The 15955-nt window shown below is 44.3% G+C and overlaps 1 protein-coding gene across 1 annotated transcript; it reads right to left on the bottom strand.

Moving 5' to 3' along the window:
- Positions 1-948: 948 nt before the first annotated feature.
- On the bottom strand, positions 949-15085 carry LOC311359710 (scavenger receptor cysteine-rich type 1 protein M130; the record flags this gene model as incomplete). Its single annotated transcript, XM_084479763.1, has 20 exons — positions 949-1285; positions 1838-2026; positions 2570-2665; positions 3516-3641; positions 4607-4718; positions 4944-5044; positions 5909-6010; positions 6547-6822; positions 7386-7721; positions 8029-8355; positions 8986-9285; positions 9576-9899; positions 10231-10536; positions 11183-11348; positions 11887-12050; positions 12355-12537; positions 12892-13110; positions 13547-13645; positions 13807-14124; positions 15034-15085. 20 exons carry the CDS (start codon positions 15083-15085, stop codon positions 1092-1094), a joined length of 3990 nt encoding a protein of 1329 aa, XP_084335889.1. The 3' UTR covers positions 949-1091.
- Positions 15086-15955: the final 870 nt, after the last annotated feature.

Raw genomic sequence — 15955 nt, 5'->3', positions numbered from 1 at the left:
TGGGCAAAGTGCCTCCAGCCCCCGTCAATAAGCGTATACTGGTGGTTGTCTAAGTGGGGCATTGTTGATAAAGTGCTTCGGGGGGGATGAGTTATATAATTGCACAATGTATTTGCTTTTATATATTCAAATGCAATTATATTTTCCTGTTTTGGAACAAAGGAAAAAGTAGAATACTTGAATGAATATATATTTAAAGGTAACAAAACATTATGCCAATTTGATCCCAGAACTAAGAGGTCCACTTATTTTATAATTTATAACATATTTTGTGAAAGACATCCTACTATACAGTAACTGCATACCATTTTTGGAATAAAACAATTCATGTGGCTATTTGAGAGTCAAAGAAAATCTTAAAATCACCAAAAAACAAAACTTAACACTCAAGTCTATTTTTATTCCATGTCATATTGAACAAGTGTATTGTTTTGAGTCATTTTAATGAGTTTCTTAGACACAGTTTCTTCACTGTAATACAAGGCTTAATAGTTGCAATTGAAAGTGAAAACTGACTAAGCATGCTTAAACATATTTGGTTAAAAGCTAATATATATATATATATATATATATATATATATATATAATTTATTTATTTTTTTTTTTTTTTTTAAGGGATTATCACAGCTCGTTATTCTTTTTTCGTGTTTAAGGGTGCATATTGATACATGTAGCACTTAGTAAAGAAAATAAAGCGATTTGATGGCAGGAACTGAAAGACAGGGGCAGGCTACTCATTGTAACTCATTCCTATATAGAAAGGAAACTTATTCTACTTATTTTTTATTACTTATTTAAGTTCATGTTTACAGCATATTAGTAAAAACAATTAACATGATCTTGGTTAAACATTAATGTTAGTATTGAAACTAACTGAAGACTGAAGTTTAAGCTTTAACTGGTTAATAGTAATAATAATAAGAGTAACATATTTAAGATTATAAAAGTTTTAAAAAAAGGCACTTTCTATCAAGATGAGCCTTGAGTTTCCCCAACGCCATTTTGAAGTTTCAACTCAATGTAAATTTCTCCTCCGACCGTCGTTCCAAGAAAGACATCCCCGTTTCTCCCTCTCTCTCTACAGTTGAGTCTCACCCCGGTGGATCTTGCTCCAGATAGTCATAGTCTCCCTCCATGTCGTCCGGGGGCACCTCTGGAAGCTCTCTGTGCGGCGTTTTCAGCCCGCTGTCGGCCCCCCCCGCGGGCGCCTCGGCGACCTGGGGTTCAGGCTCTGTCACGTCGTCGTAATCCTCCAGGACGCCCACCCCATGGCTCGGGCTGTCTGCTAAACACAACCCAAAGCATTAGGGAGATGTAGCACATGAACACGTATACTATACCTCTTAGCTGACACTGTCTGCTAAACATAACTCTTAGCGTTATATCAACCCATATCTTAGCATAGCATAGCATTAAAACACATGTATGTGTGTATTTATATTGTTTTATATCGAGATGTATTAATGTATAGTGATATTGTGTAAGTTATAATAACTTACACAATATCACTATCATTAAACTATTTTCCACTACAATAATCTTGTAGTGGAAAATAGATTAATGATAGTGATATTGTGTAAGTTATTGTAGTGGAAAATATATTAATTTAGTAGTGTAATCTTCATGTTGTCCTCTTCAAAGAGTAACTGGGCATAACTCAGCCAAGGAAACTGATAATGGTTGAGGTCATTAGTAGTAGTAGTAGCTGTAGCAGTAGTTGTGTGAGTGGCATTGGATTTTAATTTAGTGGGACAACACGATTAATATTTCGTCTTCACTTCTGCATTGCGGTTTTGATCAGTGACTCAACACGGCTTCCTTTGTTAGAAAGCCTGACCTGCTTTTGAGCTGGGAACAACGTCACTGTAACACATCTTTGGGTTGTCCTCGGGGGTCTCCTCTTCAGGGGCCTCCTCCTTCATCAGGGGCAGAGTCTCGCCGGGGCCCGCCTCAGCGATGTCATCGTAAGAGAGCGAGACGTTGTCCGAGTCGTTCCATGGAACCTCAGCGGGGAGCGACCTGGAGTCTGGAATGAAACCACGAGCGGTCGAATCTGTCAACCTTCCATCCGATTCTCTCCTTGTGCACAATAACGTTTAGTTGTTTCCTGTGACACACTATAGGTGACACCTCCAATCATCTCTTGGATCAGAGCTCACTGAGGGAGCAATAATAGTAATAATTATTATAAAATAATAAAGTAAATCCAAAATGGGTGGTAAATAATGGTGAACGGAGTGCATTTATTCACACTTTTCCAGCCACATTCACCGTTTCATACAAACATTCACACACCGACAGCGGTGTTAACCATGCAAGCCAGCCTCTTCAGGAGCAGTCACGGTGAGGTGTCTCGCTCAGGGACACTAAACACTCAGCTAGGAGGAGCCGGGGATCGAACTAGCAACCTTCCGGTTGCAAGCCAACCCGCTCTACCTCCTGAGCCACATGCCGCCCGCCGATGGGACAACATGGGGCCAAAACGGGGGCAAAATATAACCCATCAGTCAGGCGTCAGGCCTCAGAATAGACCTAGTCCTGGTCCTGCTCCGACCGTGAGCCCACTCACCCATGCGGCTCAAGCTGCCCTTCCCGTTGACACTGCTGCCCACATCCTCATAGTCGCTGGTGTCCACCTCCATGTCCCGCCGCTTGGGGACCCCGGCTTCGCTCAAAGCGGGACCGGTGGAGACAAGACATGTTGGGTTCACACTCACATGAACGCACGACTCACATTGTAGGCCTGCTCAGAAACATAGTGTGCTACACAAACACGCACACGCACACACAGAGCCTTTCTTTATACGTAAGTATTTAAACTTTGAATTTAGTTTCAGGTTTACATAATTTTGAATTCGTTTTTTAATGTCAACAGAAGTTTAAGTGCTGTATGTTCTGAGCGCTTTGAAAAACGACGGAGATGTGTAAACGGGCCGGTTAAAATCATGCAATGCATTAAGGCTGACCTCTAGTGGCGTGATTGTCTCATTACGACTCCTGCATAAGGATAACTGGACCAGAGTGAGGAAATTAGACAAACACTTCCTAACAATGGGGCGGAGAACCACATTTTGAACCCTTTTATGGATATGGGGTCATGGGAGGTTGTAGATTTATAAGCTATATTTGTTGAGAAAAAGTATTGAAAAGGTTTGTCTCATTGAAGGTCTGTTTATATACAAACAGACCCCCAAACAATTTAACAATTTGTAGTGTGTGTGTGAGTGTGTGCGTGCATGTGTGTGTGTGTGTGTGTGTGTGTGTGTGTGTGTGTGTGTGTCAAAGAAGAAGTTGGGGTCACAAAAAAAAGTAATTCCCAAACTCTTCTTGGCGCGAAGAGTCAAAAAAAAATGAAAAATGTCGCGCCGTCAATCAAATCTTGTCGCGCGAATCGGTGACAAAAAAATTCGCCCGAATCGCGTCTCCACGTTCACTTTGCATTGAAACGTGTCGCGGGGCGAAGTGCGGTGTGAACACACAGTTAGACCGAAGTCAGTGTCCGTCTGGAAACTCACTCCTCAGGAGGAGATGCCTCAGCAGGAAGAAGAGACCCACAGCCAGCAGCAGAACCACCAATCCAGAGACAATGCCCACCGGGAGCCTCAGGTCGGTGGGCGGGGGGGGGACCCGGTCCACGTAACCTGGCAACAGTCACACAACCACACAGGCTCACATGTGTACTGCGTGAACGCCCAACCACGCTTCGTCGCCTAATCAATGTTTGATATTTCCACAAACATTCCACAAACCCACAGTTTGATATTTGCAGTTGATAAAATACTGAGAATTTGATTTGATACATTCTTTGGTCGATAAGCTTATCGATCAAAGAATGTATGAAATCTAATTTGAAAGATCTAAAATCAAATGTGTATTATAAAACGGGGGGCCTAAATCAAGCGATCTGATTTGTTCCCAACCGTTGTATATTGAGCGTATACGCACAGCTATGACGCCCGTTCAGTTTACAGAGTCCAGTAGTTTATGTATATATAAAAGCAATAGCATAGTTCACTGAAGCCTAAAAATATGTTGATTGATGGAGAGGGTGGAAATGTTGTAAAGCTATAGGCACACGGTGAGTGAACTCGATAGTAGGCTAAATTGCCGGCGAACCAAGCTACCGTCTTTAGCCTTCTCTCTGAAGGACGCTACCATGTGTTGCATAGCAACCGCCATACACTTTGCAGGCAGCCAGGAGGGACTACTTTTTTGTATTCGTTAAAAAAAATGCTTTTCCGACTTTCAACGCCCCTTAACTGTGGTATAATGAGCACATACCACAGCCTGTCGTGATCTATTGCTTAAATAGAAAATCTAATGTAAAATAGAATGTATCAAGTCTGATTTTCAGTATTCAGTAAATCTAATATTCTGTATTATATGAACAGCGAATATCAATCTATGGGTGTGTGTTTGGATGACGGATGGACCAATCAGCCTGAATCCAGCCTGACTAAACCAGCCATCATCCGCACACTCGCCCACACAAACATGCATTGCTTAAATGCACAGTGACATCATTTAGATGCGTATACATAGCGGTGAGATTGCGGATTGTAAGCACAACGTTGTAGCAATAAAGTTGGCCTTGGACTTGACTCACCATCACAGTATATCTCTGCCGCTTTGGCCCCCGGCATGCACGGCTGCATGCTCACGCAGTATCTGATGTCCATGTGGTTTTTAGAACACTCCAGGCTCATTGTAAGATCCTCCTACAAACGACCACTACAAAGTGAGCCCTTCTGTGTTTAAAAGTATTCTGAATATTTAAAACGTCACCCCAGAAAATAATCTTTATTCCTTGCTGATGTTTTTTGGAACATATACCAAAATAAACAAAAGCCCACATTAAATGAGTTGATTTAATGTTTCATTCATAGCGGTATTGTTAATGTGATTTTCTGAACGATAGTGTGGCGCACAGAGAATGTATTGACCTGCTTCTCTTCCTTTGATGTAGTCAGAGGGGATTCTTGTGGAGTGGGATTAATTGCCTTGTCACAGCTCAGCATCTTACACAGCTGGTCCTTCACTTTGTCTGTGAGGGGGAACATGGGGCTGAGGTATGGGTTAGTCTCCCCTTATCACTTTGTCCCCGTCTTCAGTCCCCCTCAGGTGGATAGGGACATCACGGGTATGTGGAGGGGATAGTGTCAAATGTTGGCTTCAAATTCTGCATTCCTTCAGTCAAATGTCAGCAAAACCGAATTAGAATAGTTGGAGATGATGGAGATGATGACAATAGCTGTGTTCGAAATCGTTCCCTATCACGGATATAGTGCACTATATAGGGTGCTCGCCATTTTGTATTGGTGTTCGAATTCTCAGTGGTTAATTTCATTCACTAATTTCATTATAGTGGACTATAAAATACCCCAAATTTGAGTGAACATATGATGTTCCCTACATCTTACTCCCGTACCACAATGCAATGCGGGCGCATTTACTGACGCAAATGACATTTAAAAATGTTCAGCGTAGTGTCCGAATTCTCGTTTGTTCGTTCCCTATAGTTCACTATATCATAAACACTATATAGGGAATAGTGAGTGAGTGAATAGGGAACGATTTCGAACACAGCTAATGTTTCCTTTCAAGACCCTATGCTTAGGATGTGTTGTAACAACAGTGAATATATATTAATATTAACATATTGTTTTTTTGGCCTTATTCACATTGCTGGATAGCATCGTAACATTAAAAGCATAGGCTTGACACCAAAATCCAGTGTATGTGTATTTGTCTATGTGTATGTGTATGTATGTTTGTGTATGTGTGTATGTGCATGTAAGTGAACACTTCCAGCCTCCATCTTCTGTTCGCACCACTGAGGGTGACATCATCTGCGAACCGTCTACTGGGCTTAGCTTTCCTCTGAGGCAGAACCCTGGCACTCACTCACCGTGCAAGGACCCCACGAGACACAGCTTCTTCCACTCCTCATCTGGATACTGCACCTCCACCCGGCCTCCGCATCTCTCTGTGGTGTTGAATTTAAAGGCATCTGGAGATCACAGCAAGTGAGAGATGGACGATAAATGATATGAGAACTACAAAATCTGCCCTAGTGATTATTTCTGCTGGAGAGAGGATAAAAGAGGCATTAGAAAGGAAGTTAGTTTAGAAGTTGCACTCACTTTTCAAGACAAAATTAGAAATATGGTTTGTATATAACACAGTTAGATGGATAGATACATCAGTATATGTCACCGCCTCCACCCCTCCACCACCTCCAACTACACCATCATCTCTAGAACCATCGGCTCAACCTCGCTCCCCACCTCCACCACCCCATTATACACCACCACCATCACCTCCTCCACCACCAACCCCTCCACCACCACCACCACCCCCTCCACCTCAAACACCACCGGCTCAACTTCAACCCCCCTCCAGCTCCACTACCGCCACCCATCACCACCACCTCCCACTTGGCCACCTCTGCCTCCACCACCACCCACCTCCTCCACCACCACTTCCACCTCCACCACCTCCTCCACCTCCCCTCCCCCTCCACCTCTCCCTCCTTTGCCCACTCACGGTTGCAGAAGACAGACACCGGCGGGCTCTTGTGCGCCCCCACGGAGGTCAGGCACTGGCCCAGCCGCCCCTCGGGGCCCAGGCAGCTGACCTGGAGGGCCTGGCCCGCTGCTGCTTTCCCTCCTCCGGAATCAAAGTCCTTGAAGGCGTTGCCGCAGCCCAGCTCCTCACAAACGATGTGGGAGTCGTTCAGCTTCCAGCCGTGCTTGACGACAGGCTGGTTGTTGAGCTGCACCTTGCCCCTGCAGTCCTTGGACAGACTGGCGTCACGGTGGCCTGCAGGGAGACCAGGCATCATGTTAACCAAACACCAACAAACCCCGGCATGGAGAGCCAGCGTACCACACCCGTCGGTGGCGGCTGGTTTCTTGCCGGTGAACATGTCTACCTCAGCCGACGTTCTGTCGTCGGGTGGGTGTTTGCAGTGCAGGGCAATGTGCGTGCGAGGGCCTTTGACAGGCCCTTGTGTGTCGCCTTGTTCTTGCTTGTTGTCTCTTGAAGGTCTTAAAGGGGACATATTATACCACCAGGTGTGAGTGTGGTCAGCCGTTACAAGCCGTTTTGAAAATCTGCCTCTTCTGACATCACAAGTGGGCCTGTCCACCTAGATGTGTGCTGGATAGATCAGTCTACCAGCCTCCCCAGTGGACTGTGGCAAACGTTGCTCATCTGTCCGTCATATATCTAGGTGGACACGCCCGCTTGTGATGTCAGAAGAGGCAGATTTTCAAAACGGCTTGTAACGGCTAATCACACTCAGACCTGGTGGTAAAATATGTCACCTTTAAAGCACGGTTACCTCTGAGTCCCCACAAAGGAAGTTCTTACTGTTACTCTACCTTGGCATGTGAGGTGCAGCCGCTTGCTTCGCTTGTTTTCAGCCACCCCATCAGACTGGAGGCAGTCCCAGATGTTCCGGGGCTTTTTCCGGAGCTTGTCCGTAGCCACGCCCGTGCAGTTGAAGTTGAAGGTCCCCCACATGGCCACACCGTCGGGGTCCTCCTCTCTGTGGCTCTGGTACTCCCCGCAGCCCAGGTCCCTGCAGAGAACATCGCCCTCAACGTCCGTCCAACCCTGGCTGGAGACCAGCAGCGGATCACTCTCAGAGTACACAAACACCACGCCCTCGCAGGCCCCACCCCCTTCCGGGCTCTTCAGGACCAGCCGCCTCCAGTCTGGAGAGGGAGGGGGGGGGCGGGGGGGGAGATGGGGAAATCCAATCAGGCCTTAAAAAAAATATGCCACTTTGAAATGATATATGATACAATTATGATATTATATTATATTATAACATATTGTAGTGCATCGGATAGTGATATAAGTAAGCAGCTTTGTATTAGTGCAGTAAATATTACAGCCCAGTCAGTGAGTCAGTGAGCCCAGTCAACAGATAACGAGCGTTTGTTTTAATTAACATGAATCGTTCATATCAAAACCCTCCCAGGAGTTTAACCCTGGACCCTAGGATGTAGGAGAACGTACCAGAACACTTGAGTCTTCCTGTGGCGCAGTTGCTGTCCTCCAAAGTGGGAGAGCAGCTTGCCACGGACGTGCTGCCCATGGGACAGGTCAGCTTGACCACAGAGTACGGACCGAGCGACCGCGGCAAGAACTCCACTGTCTCAAGATCTCCAGCGGCGCTTTTCCCGCATTTCAGCTCAGCGCAAATGGCATCCCGCAGCTCCTGGCTCTTCAGAGCATCGCTGCAGATGGGACGCGGTCTTTGGTCTTGGGACCAGTCTTCGGTCACCAGCCCCACGGTCCCAAAGCAGTAGTCCCTGGACACACTCATCTGGACCTTCATGCTGCCTGCAGTGGAATTACATTTCTGTTTTTGTCAGATCAGTTTGTTTCTTGCTTATTCTCATTCATATGCTTCCTTTTGATTTAAAGGATTAGTTCAGTTCTGTTTGGGACCCGAAGGCCTGTCCACAGACTGCATAGCATGATCCTATAGCTTAGACACATTGGGGAGTGTAGAGGTTCAGTGTTGAGTGTGTCGGCAGGGGGGTGCATTGAAAAACATCATATAATAAAACGACGTGACATACTGAATGTCTTAGCATGATCGCCTGAAAAAACGTTTTTTTTTTGCTCACCTGAGTTTGCCCACCTGAGCAAGCTACCACGCACTCTCAGGATGTTGTGTTAATCTCTCACCCTCTCATTCACTCAGTCATTGTCACCCTCTCCAGATGTCACTTTCTCTCACTCACTCTGATGATGGATTAATGTCACTCTCTCACTCACTCTAATGATGGATTAATGTCTCTCACTCACTTGCTCAGGATGATGGTTTAATGTCACTCTCTCACTCACTCTGATGACGGGGTAATGTCGGGGAGATCCAGATCAGGCCTTAGAAAAGTCCTATGTTTCTACAGCTGCCACTTTTAGATGGTAAAAAGGAACTGAAAAAACGGTCTTGAGTTCGCTAACCTGAGCAGGCGACCATGGCGGACTGGCCCTTGCAGTCAATGGCTTCCGGGTCGTTCAGCACCAAACTCTTGGTGCTGAGCCCTTGGTGGAAGTGCAGGCTCTTCACCGTGATGGGCAGGCTGCCACTGACCGGCAGGTCCTTGGGCATGGTGATGTAGTCCCCGCAGCCATCCATGCTTTTGCACAGTGCCTTGGACTTATCGTCGGACCACGAGTTCCGACACACACTTCCATTGTTGTTGTTGACCTCCACCATTACCTCACCCCAACACTGGCTCTTCAGCTTCAGAGTGATTTTGCCTGTCAGAGGATAGGGGTTGGAGGGATTAGGGTAAGGGGGTTTGGGTTGGGGTGGTTAATGGGTTAGGGGGCTAGTGTTAGGGTGGTTTAGGGTTAGGGGGTTAGAGTTAGTGTTAGGGTGGTTATGGTTAGCGGTTTAGTGTTAGGGTGGTTAAGGGTTAGGGGGTTAGGGTTAGAGTGGTTTAGGGTTAGGGTTATGGTTAGAGTGGTTATGGTTGGTACCCCACACACACATGCACACAAACACTTTTAAACACACCAAAATCAATTCTAAACATGTATCACTTTACCTGCACATCTCACAAAGGCAATGGTGGAATTGTCAGTTTGGTTGGACACAATCGAATCGGGGCAATCGAAGAGGGACTTTTCCTTGGAAGTTGTACAGTTGTACTCCTTCAGCCAAAGGTTCTTTCCCAGAGGCGTGGCGGCATTCAACGGGATCGAGTGGTAGTCTTTGGCCCTCCCACAATGCATCTGTCCGCACACAAGGTCGGCAGCCGTTTTGGTCCAAGTGGCATTGGACCCCGACAGCCAGAAGTGGTCGTCGTGTTGCCGGACCCCCACCTGGCCTTCGCACCAACTGCTGCCCTTCACAAACACCTCCAGGTGGTCTGCAGAGGTCAAAGTTCAGACAAAGGAGTAGTTGGATACAAGCGCCTGCCGAATTACTCAATATCAAAGGTTGCGCGGGGCCTATGTTTTGGTACGACTTAGGTTTTGCACAAAATACAGAAAATATACTTTCACATGCTACACATAGAGAGGTGACTAGGGCATATGATTCCAAGCCAAAAGGTTGTGGATTCAAAATTCCACGGCAACGCGCCTAGCCCATCTCTATGGGCACTATGATTAAAAGCACATGTTTTATTAATGAATAATAAAATACTACAAAGGCTACGAGAAGCATGGCAGCACAGTGCAGAGGAGGAACAGGCAGACCTTCACAAACCAGCATCGTCGGTTGTCGATCCTCGGCTCTGAGTTCCTTTTCCTCCGACGGACAAGTGGACAGTTCTTGGGAGGATTTACAAGTAAACTTCTTCGTCAAAAAGGGCAGGGAGCCCGGGCTGATCTCGTCCAGAATCTGGTTGGGGCGGGCCTCTCCGCAGCGCAGCTTCTTGCAGACCACGTCAGAGTTTTCCTTGCTCCACACTTTCCCCACCCGGTACCATTCGCCTGCCAGCTTCAACTCCAACCGTCCTGCACACCTCCCTGGCCCGTCCGCAAGCCTCACATGGAGGCAAGCTGTGGTACCGGACAACAAAGGAAGAGAGAGAGAAAAAAAAGGTATGTTGTCATTTCCATGACCAAAAAATAGTGATTATCTCACATTTCTGGGGGTTTTGTTGTATGTAATTCTTAACTTGAAACGTATCCTGATCCAATGAAACTAATGACACAGATGTGGGCATGCATGCATCTTTTTGAAGAAAGATTTATAAAAATGTCTATGGCGGCCATCCCATGACACTTTTGGTCCGCTGCCAACATCGGTAGCTAGCACACAACCATGCTGCATGCAGCATGTCACCATTTAGCTTCAGCTGTAGCTAATGTTAGACAAACGAGGAGAATAATAATAATAATAATAATAATTGTAATATAATATATATGAAAGGCCCTTCCTCCTTTACTTGCTGAATTCATAACTGTCTATACTAACTTTGTCTCGTAATGCTCAGTGAATTTGCGCAAACTAATTGAAAATTACATTTGTTATTTTTGTTGAAAATTTTATTTCATAAAACACTTGATTGAGCAAAGGGCAAATCCCCCCTAGTGGACAACAAGCTGCATCATCTTAAGTATGAGAAATGTGTCATTAAGTCGAGCCATTTCTTTTTTTTCTTTCTTTTTTTTCAGTCAGTAAGAAATGCGGTTTTTTTTTCACCTCCACAGGTGACCGAGGCGGCCTTGTCACACGGGCGTTTGGCTTTGGAGTACTTGGCCTTGCAGTCCCACAAGGACGCCTCCTCCCCAGAGCACTTCACGTCATCCATTATCCACGTTATCCCCGAGGCTTGTGGGCTCTTTTTCACAATAGTCGAACTAATTAACTGGAACCAAACAGCGAATAAAGTTTAAAAAACACACAAAAAAATTAATGTTTTCAAGCTTTTCTATGTTGTTTTTTTATGAAAGGGTTATACACATAAAGGTTACTTACATATATATATATATATAATTATAATTATAATCAGAATTACAATTCATAATAATAATTATTTTTATTCTTAATTATTTATATTTCAAATATAACTGCTAATACAATGAGTTCAGAAATGAGCACACCTTCTGTAAAATGCTTTGTAAACAATTATGCTCCCAAACAAAAAGGTAAAATTGTATTAAGTCAAACAATTTGTAGGCCTACTATTAACATAGTTAATTTATTTTCATGGTTTCATAGTTATTTCAAGTATTTGTCTTAAACATCTCACATATCCGATGACGTCAACGAACGCAATGTCAAAAAAAAAATCGACTACTTCCCTTTAAATGCCTATTGATTATGTATCGTAGGCCTATGTATCGTATGTAGGCTATGTACCGTATCGCGTATTAAGTGGATAGATATGACGAACACGCTCTGACCTCTCCAAAGCCCAGCTCCCTGCAGACGACCTTGCTGTTTACGGTCTTCCAGTTGGAGGCGCAGACGCGCAGCTCCCCCATGGAGCCGACCACGTGGACCTCGCCGAAATTGTCGCTCTCTCCGGGAGCGCTGCCCGGCTTCTTCAGGATAACTTTAATCTTGTCTATTGGAATAGAACGGAAAATGGAGCCAATTTGCACCGGATTACAATCGATGGACTATTTTAATGATGATTATGAAATGAATAGGCTACTTTTAATAAACAAATGATTATTAAAAAATAATGATATATAGGCTACTATTATTATATTAAGGATGATTAATTATTGATAATTAATCATATGTATTATTATTATTATTATTATTATTATTATGGATATTAGGGCTACAATAGGTTAGTGCCAATCAGTAAACAAAAAAAACAAACTAAAAAAACAATAAAAAAATAAAAATAAAAAAATAGTTACCCGAGCAGGTGAGCAGCATGTTGCCGTGCTCGTCGCACGCTCTGCTGATGAAGGCTCCGCAGCGCATCCTCTCGCACGTCGAGTTGTCCGCCTCCTCGTCGCACTTCACCGGCACCCCTTCCCGCCGCACCGCGGCCCCGCTGCAGCGCTCGCTCCCTCCATTGATCCGCCACACGTCATGATCTGGGCAGATAACGCACAATAGGACGAATAATTCTCAAGATTTTTTTGTTGTAAAAATATTTAAATGACAAAGAAAATATAAATAGCTTATGTTTGACACTATGAATATTCATATCGTTTATTGTTATTGTATTATAATAAACATATGTTTTTGGTAGTCCTGTCTCACACATTCACACACAATACATCGTTGTTTTTATATGTCAAACTCCAGAAAGTGTGTTTATAAAAAATAAGCAGGCATAAAAAATACATTTTCTGACTTCCATTTCGGGGAATTATTGACCGACACAAGTGACCTTGTTCAATCACACGAACAACTCAATAAACGAGAAAGAGCCATGATGTGCATGCCTTGGCAGACGATGACGGCGGGACGGTCACAGCTGGCCTCCTTGGGGTCGCACTGCCAGGGGTGGGTCTCCGCTTTGGGGGCCGTGCACTGAGTGGTGACCCGCCGGTAGTCGGGCAGGCGCGTGAGGACTGGCTCGGTGAACAGCCGCTTGTCCACCTTCTCCAGCCCGCCGCAGTTCTTGCACAGGTCTTTGGCAAACTTGTCCTCTGGACCTCTGTCTGTGAGGAGCGGTTTGTAACGGTTTGTTAACCTGAACCGTTTTTTTCTGTCTTCCTTTCACGTGGTTACTCAAATTTCAACGCATGACATTAAATTAAATTAAACCTTAGAGAAACATAGCTCATAACCCTATATGACTATAGAGAATATAGGCATTAAAGCATGGCAGCAATTCATTCGAAATAATGAATGTGTAGCCACAGGTACAATTGTCCAAGTGTCTCTAAGGGTTGTCTCAATTAGTTATTTACCTGCGGTCTAAACAACTTATTCAGAACCCTAGGATAATCACAAACCTTTTAAGAAGCTTAATATTAATAAGAAGCCTATGACAGTCAATTTGCTGAATGCTATTACATGCAAATCATAAACCAGCCAGGTTATACACTTTCTTAAGAATACGATCTCTGAAAGAAATTTGGGTGTAGGCCTTACCCCAGTTGTCACAAAAGAAGGTGGAGGAGTTTTCCTTCTTCTTGGTGTAGTATACTGCCCCAGCGCACTTATGCCCAAACAGCCCGAGTACCACCTCTTCTGCAGAATAATAACCATGAACACCATGAACTGTTTATTATTATTAATTAGCCTACACAATTTTAGTTTTATGGTCGCCAGGCCTGGGCCACCTCTACAATGAAAAGGTCTGGCCAGGCCAGTGTTGTGTGTGTTAGGGGGGGGCGCAGTGCAGGTATTACCAGAGCATGTGATCTTCTTCACCTTGTCCTTGGTGTACACGCCGATGCCCGGGCCAGGCCCCCCGAGACACTCCCAGAGGTGCGCTTCCGTCCCGTTGCATTTGAGGTTGTTCAGCCACACCTGCTTCCTGTCGTCCTCGCGGAGCGTCATGTCGCTGCAGTTCAGGGGCGCGCCGCAGCCGATGCTTTTGCACACCACACGCTCGTTTTCTTTGATCCAGCCGTCGCTCCCCACCACGCCCCACTTGCCCTCCATGAAGAGCCTCACGTAGCCCTGACAAGGGTGATCTCCGCCGTGCAGCATCAGCCTGTTCTCGCCTGCGTTCGCCGGTCATCCAATTAGCCATTCGTCCGTCCAGCCAGCAAGCACGCCAGCCAGCCATTTGTTCATTCATTCGTTCATTCATTCATGAATACACCAAGCATCCATTCATATCCATTCAGCCACACGTCAGGCCATTCATTAATATTCATCCATTCATCCATCAAGCCATTCATTCACCCCACATCCATCCGTCCATGATTCACACATTATTTGGAATCTCAACCAGATGTTGGCATGCACAGCGTGATGATAAATGAATGGTCACTATGTACCAGTATTAAGTGGAACTTATGTTTGATTGTGTGTTGTTTAAATAATGTTACCATGGTCACTATATGCCAGGGTTCAAGTGAAACAAAGAGTTGATTGGCACAGTATATGCCTAATGCTAATCATTAGATCATCAGATCGGCATAACTGTGAAATCTATTGGATACGTTCAATCTGTAAAAATTATAGTTGTTATTTTGTACCCGCTTCAAAAGTATCTTGATCTCAATACTAGTAATGTGGTAATCTTTATGAGTTACAGGTAAGTACATTGTAACTCATACACATCATTTCCAATTTCCGAAGATGAAACAACAGCAATTTGAAAAGTCAATCAGTGTAAAGCAGTGAATGTGAGTCAATTAATTTGAATATAAACTATGGGATATTGGTGAAGTATATACATCCTAGTCCTACATAAACTCCACTCTCCAACTCTCTACTGAGATTAATTGCCCAGTATTTCACAATTAAAATCACAAGTTAATTGCTGTGCAGTGTGCTGTTGCAGAATATAGAGTAGCCTACCAAAACCTAACCAAACACTCTCAACATTAATCTAAAACCTGATGATGTGTTAAGGAACCTTAAACACGGCCCTTCTGTCTTTAGTTAGAGAAGCTTTCACTTGCCTTGGGAGAGGACGGCCCTGGAGGAGATGAGGAGGGCCAGGAGAGTCCACATGCTCACTCTGGACCCGACTGCACACTGAGGCAGAGTGGGGGTCCAGCAGACCTTTTAAGCTGGAGTTGCACACTCCAAAGAGAGTTGTGATAGGACAGAATTATTTTGTTTCCTGCAGTCACCGATCAACGAGATAATGACAAACTAACAACTTAAAAATAACAGGATAACAACTAATAATTTAATTGTTTTTACTAATATTTTTATTTGAATAGTTTTTCTAGTTAAATTACAACTATATAGTTCATTCAAATTAATTAACAATCAACACGACAGAATTAAAAATATAATATATATAATAATATATTAATAATAATCACGTGATGTCAGTGTTTTAATAACTGATCCTGAAACCATCACCATCACCAAACCATCTCCCAAACTTGCAAACAGAATTGTCCAAAATAAAATTTAACCAATTTAAAAAAAGAAATAAACAAATTGAAGAAACTGAACTAAAACGAGGTGCTGTAGCACCGAGTGTGACCAGGAAACAGATCAGCCGCTTGATACTACAGAACACTGAACGGTGGTTACGGGCCGGATGTGAAGCTCTGAGAAGCTCAGAAGAACACTTATACCCAACTCAACGTGAACCTGTCATGAAAATGTGCCTCGTATTCATTTGGCATGCTGTAAACCACCCAAAGTAAATGGTAAATGGAAAATGGACTGCATTTATATAGCTCTTTTATCCAAAGCGGTTTACAATATTGCCTGACATTCACCCATTCACACACACACATTCACACACCGACGGCGGAGACAACCAAGGCGACAGCCAGCTTGTCGGGAGCAGTTATAATAATAATTAAAGCTGCGAGCAGCATTTTACGGTGCCAAGCATAAGCCGACCAATAAACCATTAAG

This window comes from Micromesistius poutassou (genome assembly GCF_964030765.1).
Source record: "Micromesistius poutassou genome assembly, chromosome: 15".
In the NCBI taxonomy this organism is placed as follows: domain Eukaryota; kingdom Metazoa; phylum Chordata; class Actinopteri; order Gadiformes; family Gadidae; genus Micromesistius; species Micromesistius poutassou.
Note: the sequence above shows the minus strand (reverse complement) of the source record. Positions and strands in the feature narration are given on the sequence as shown.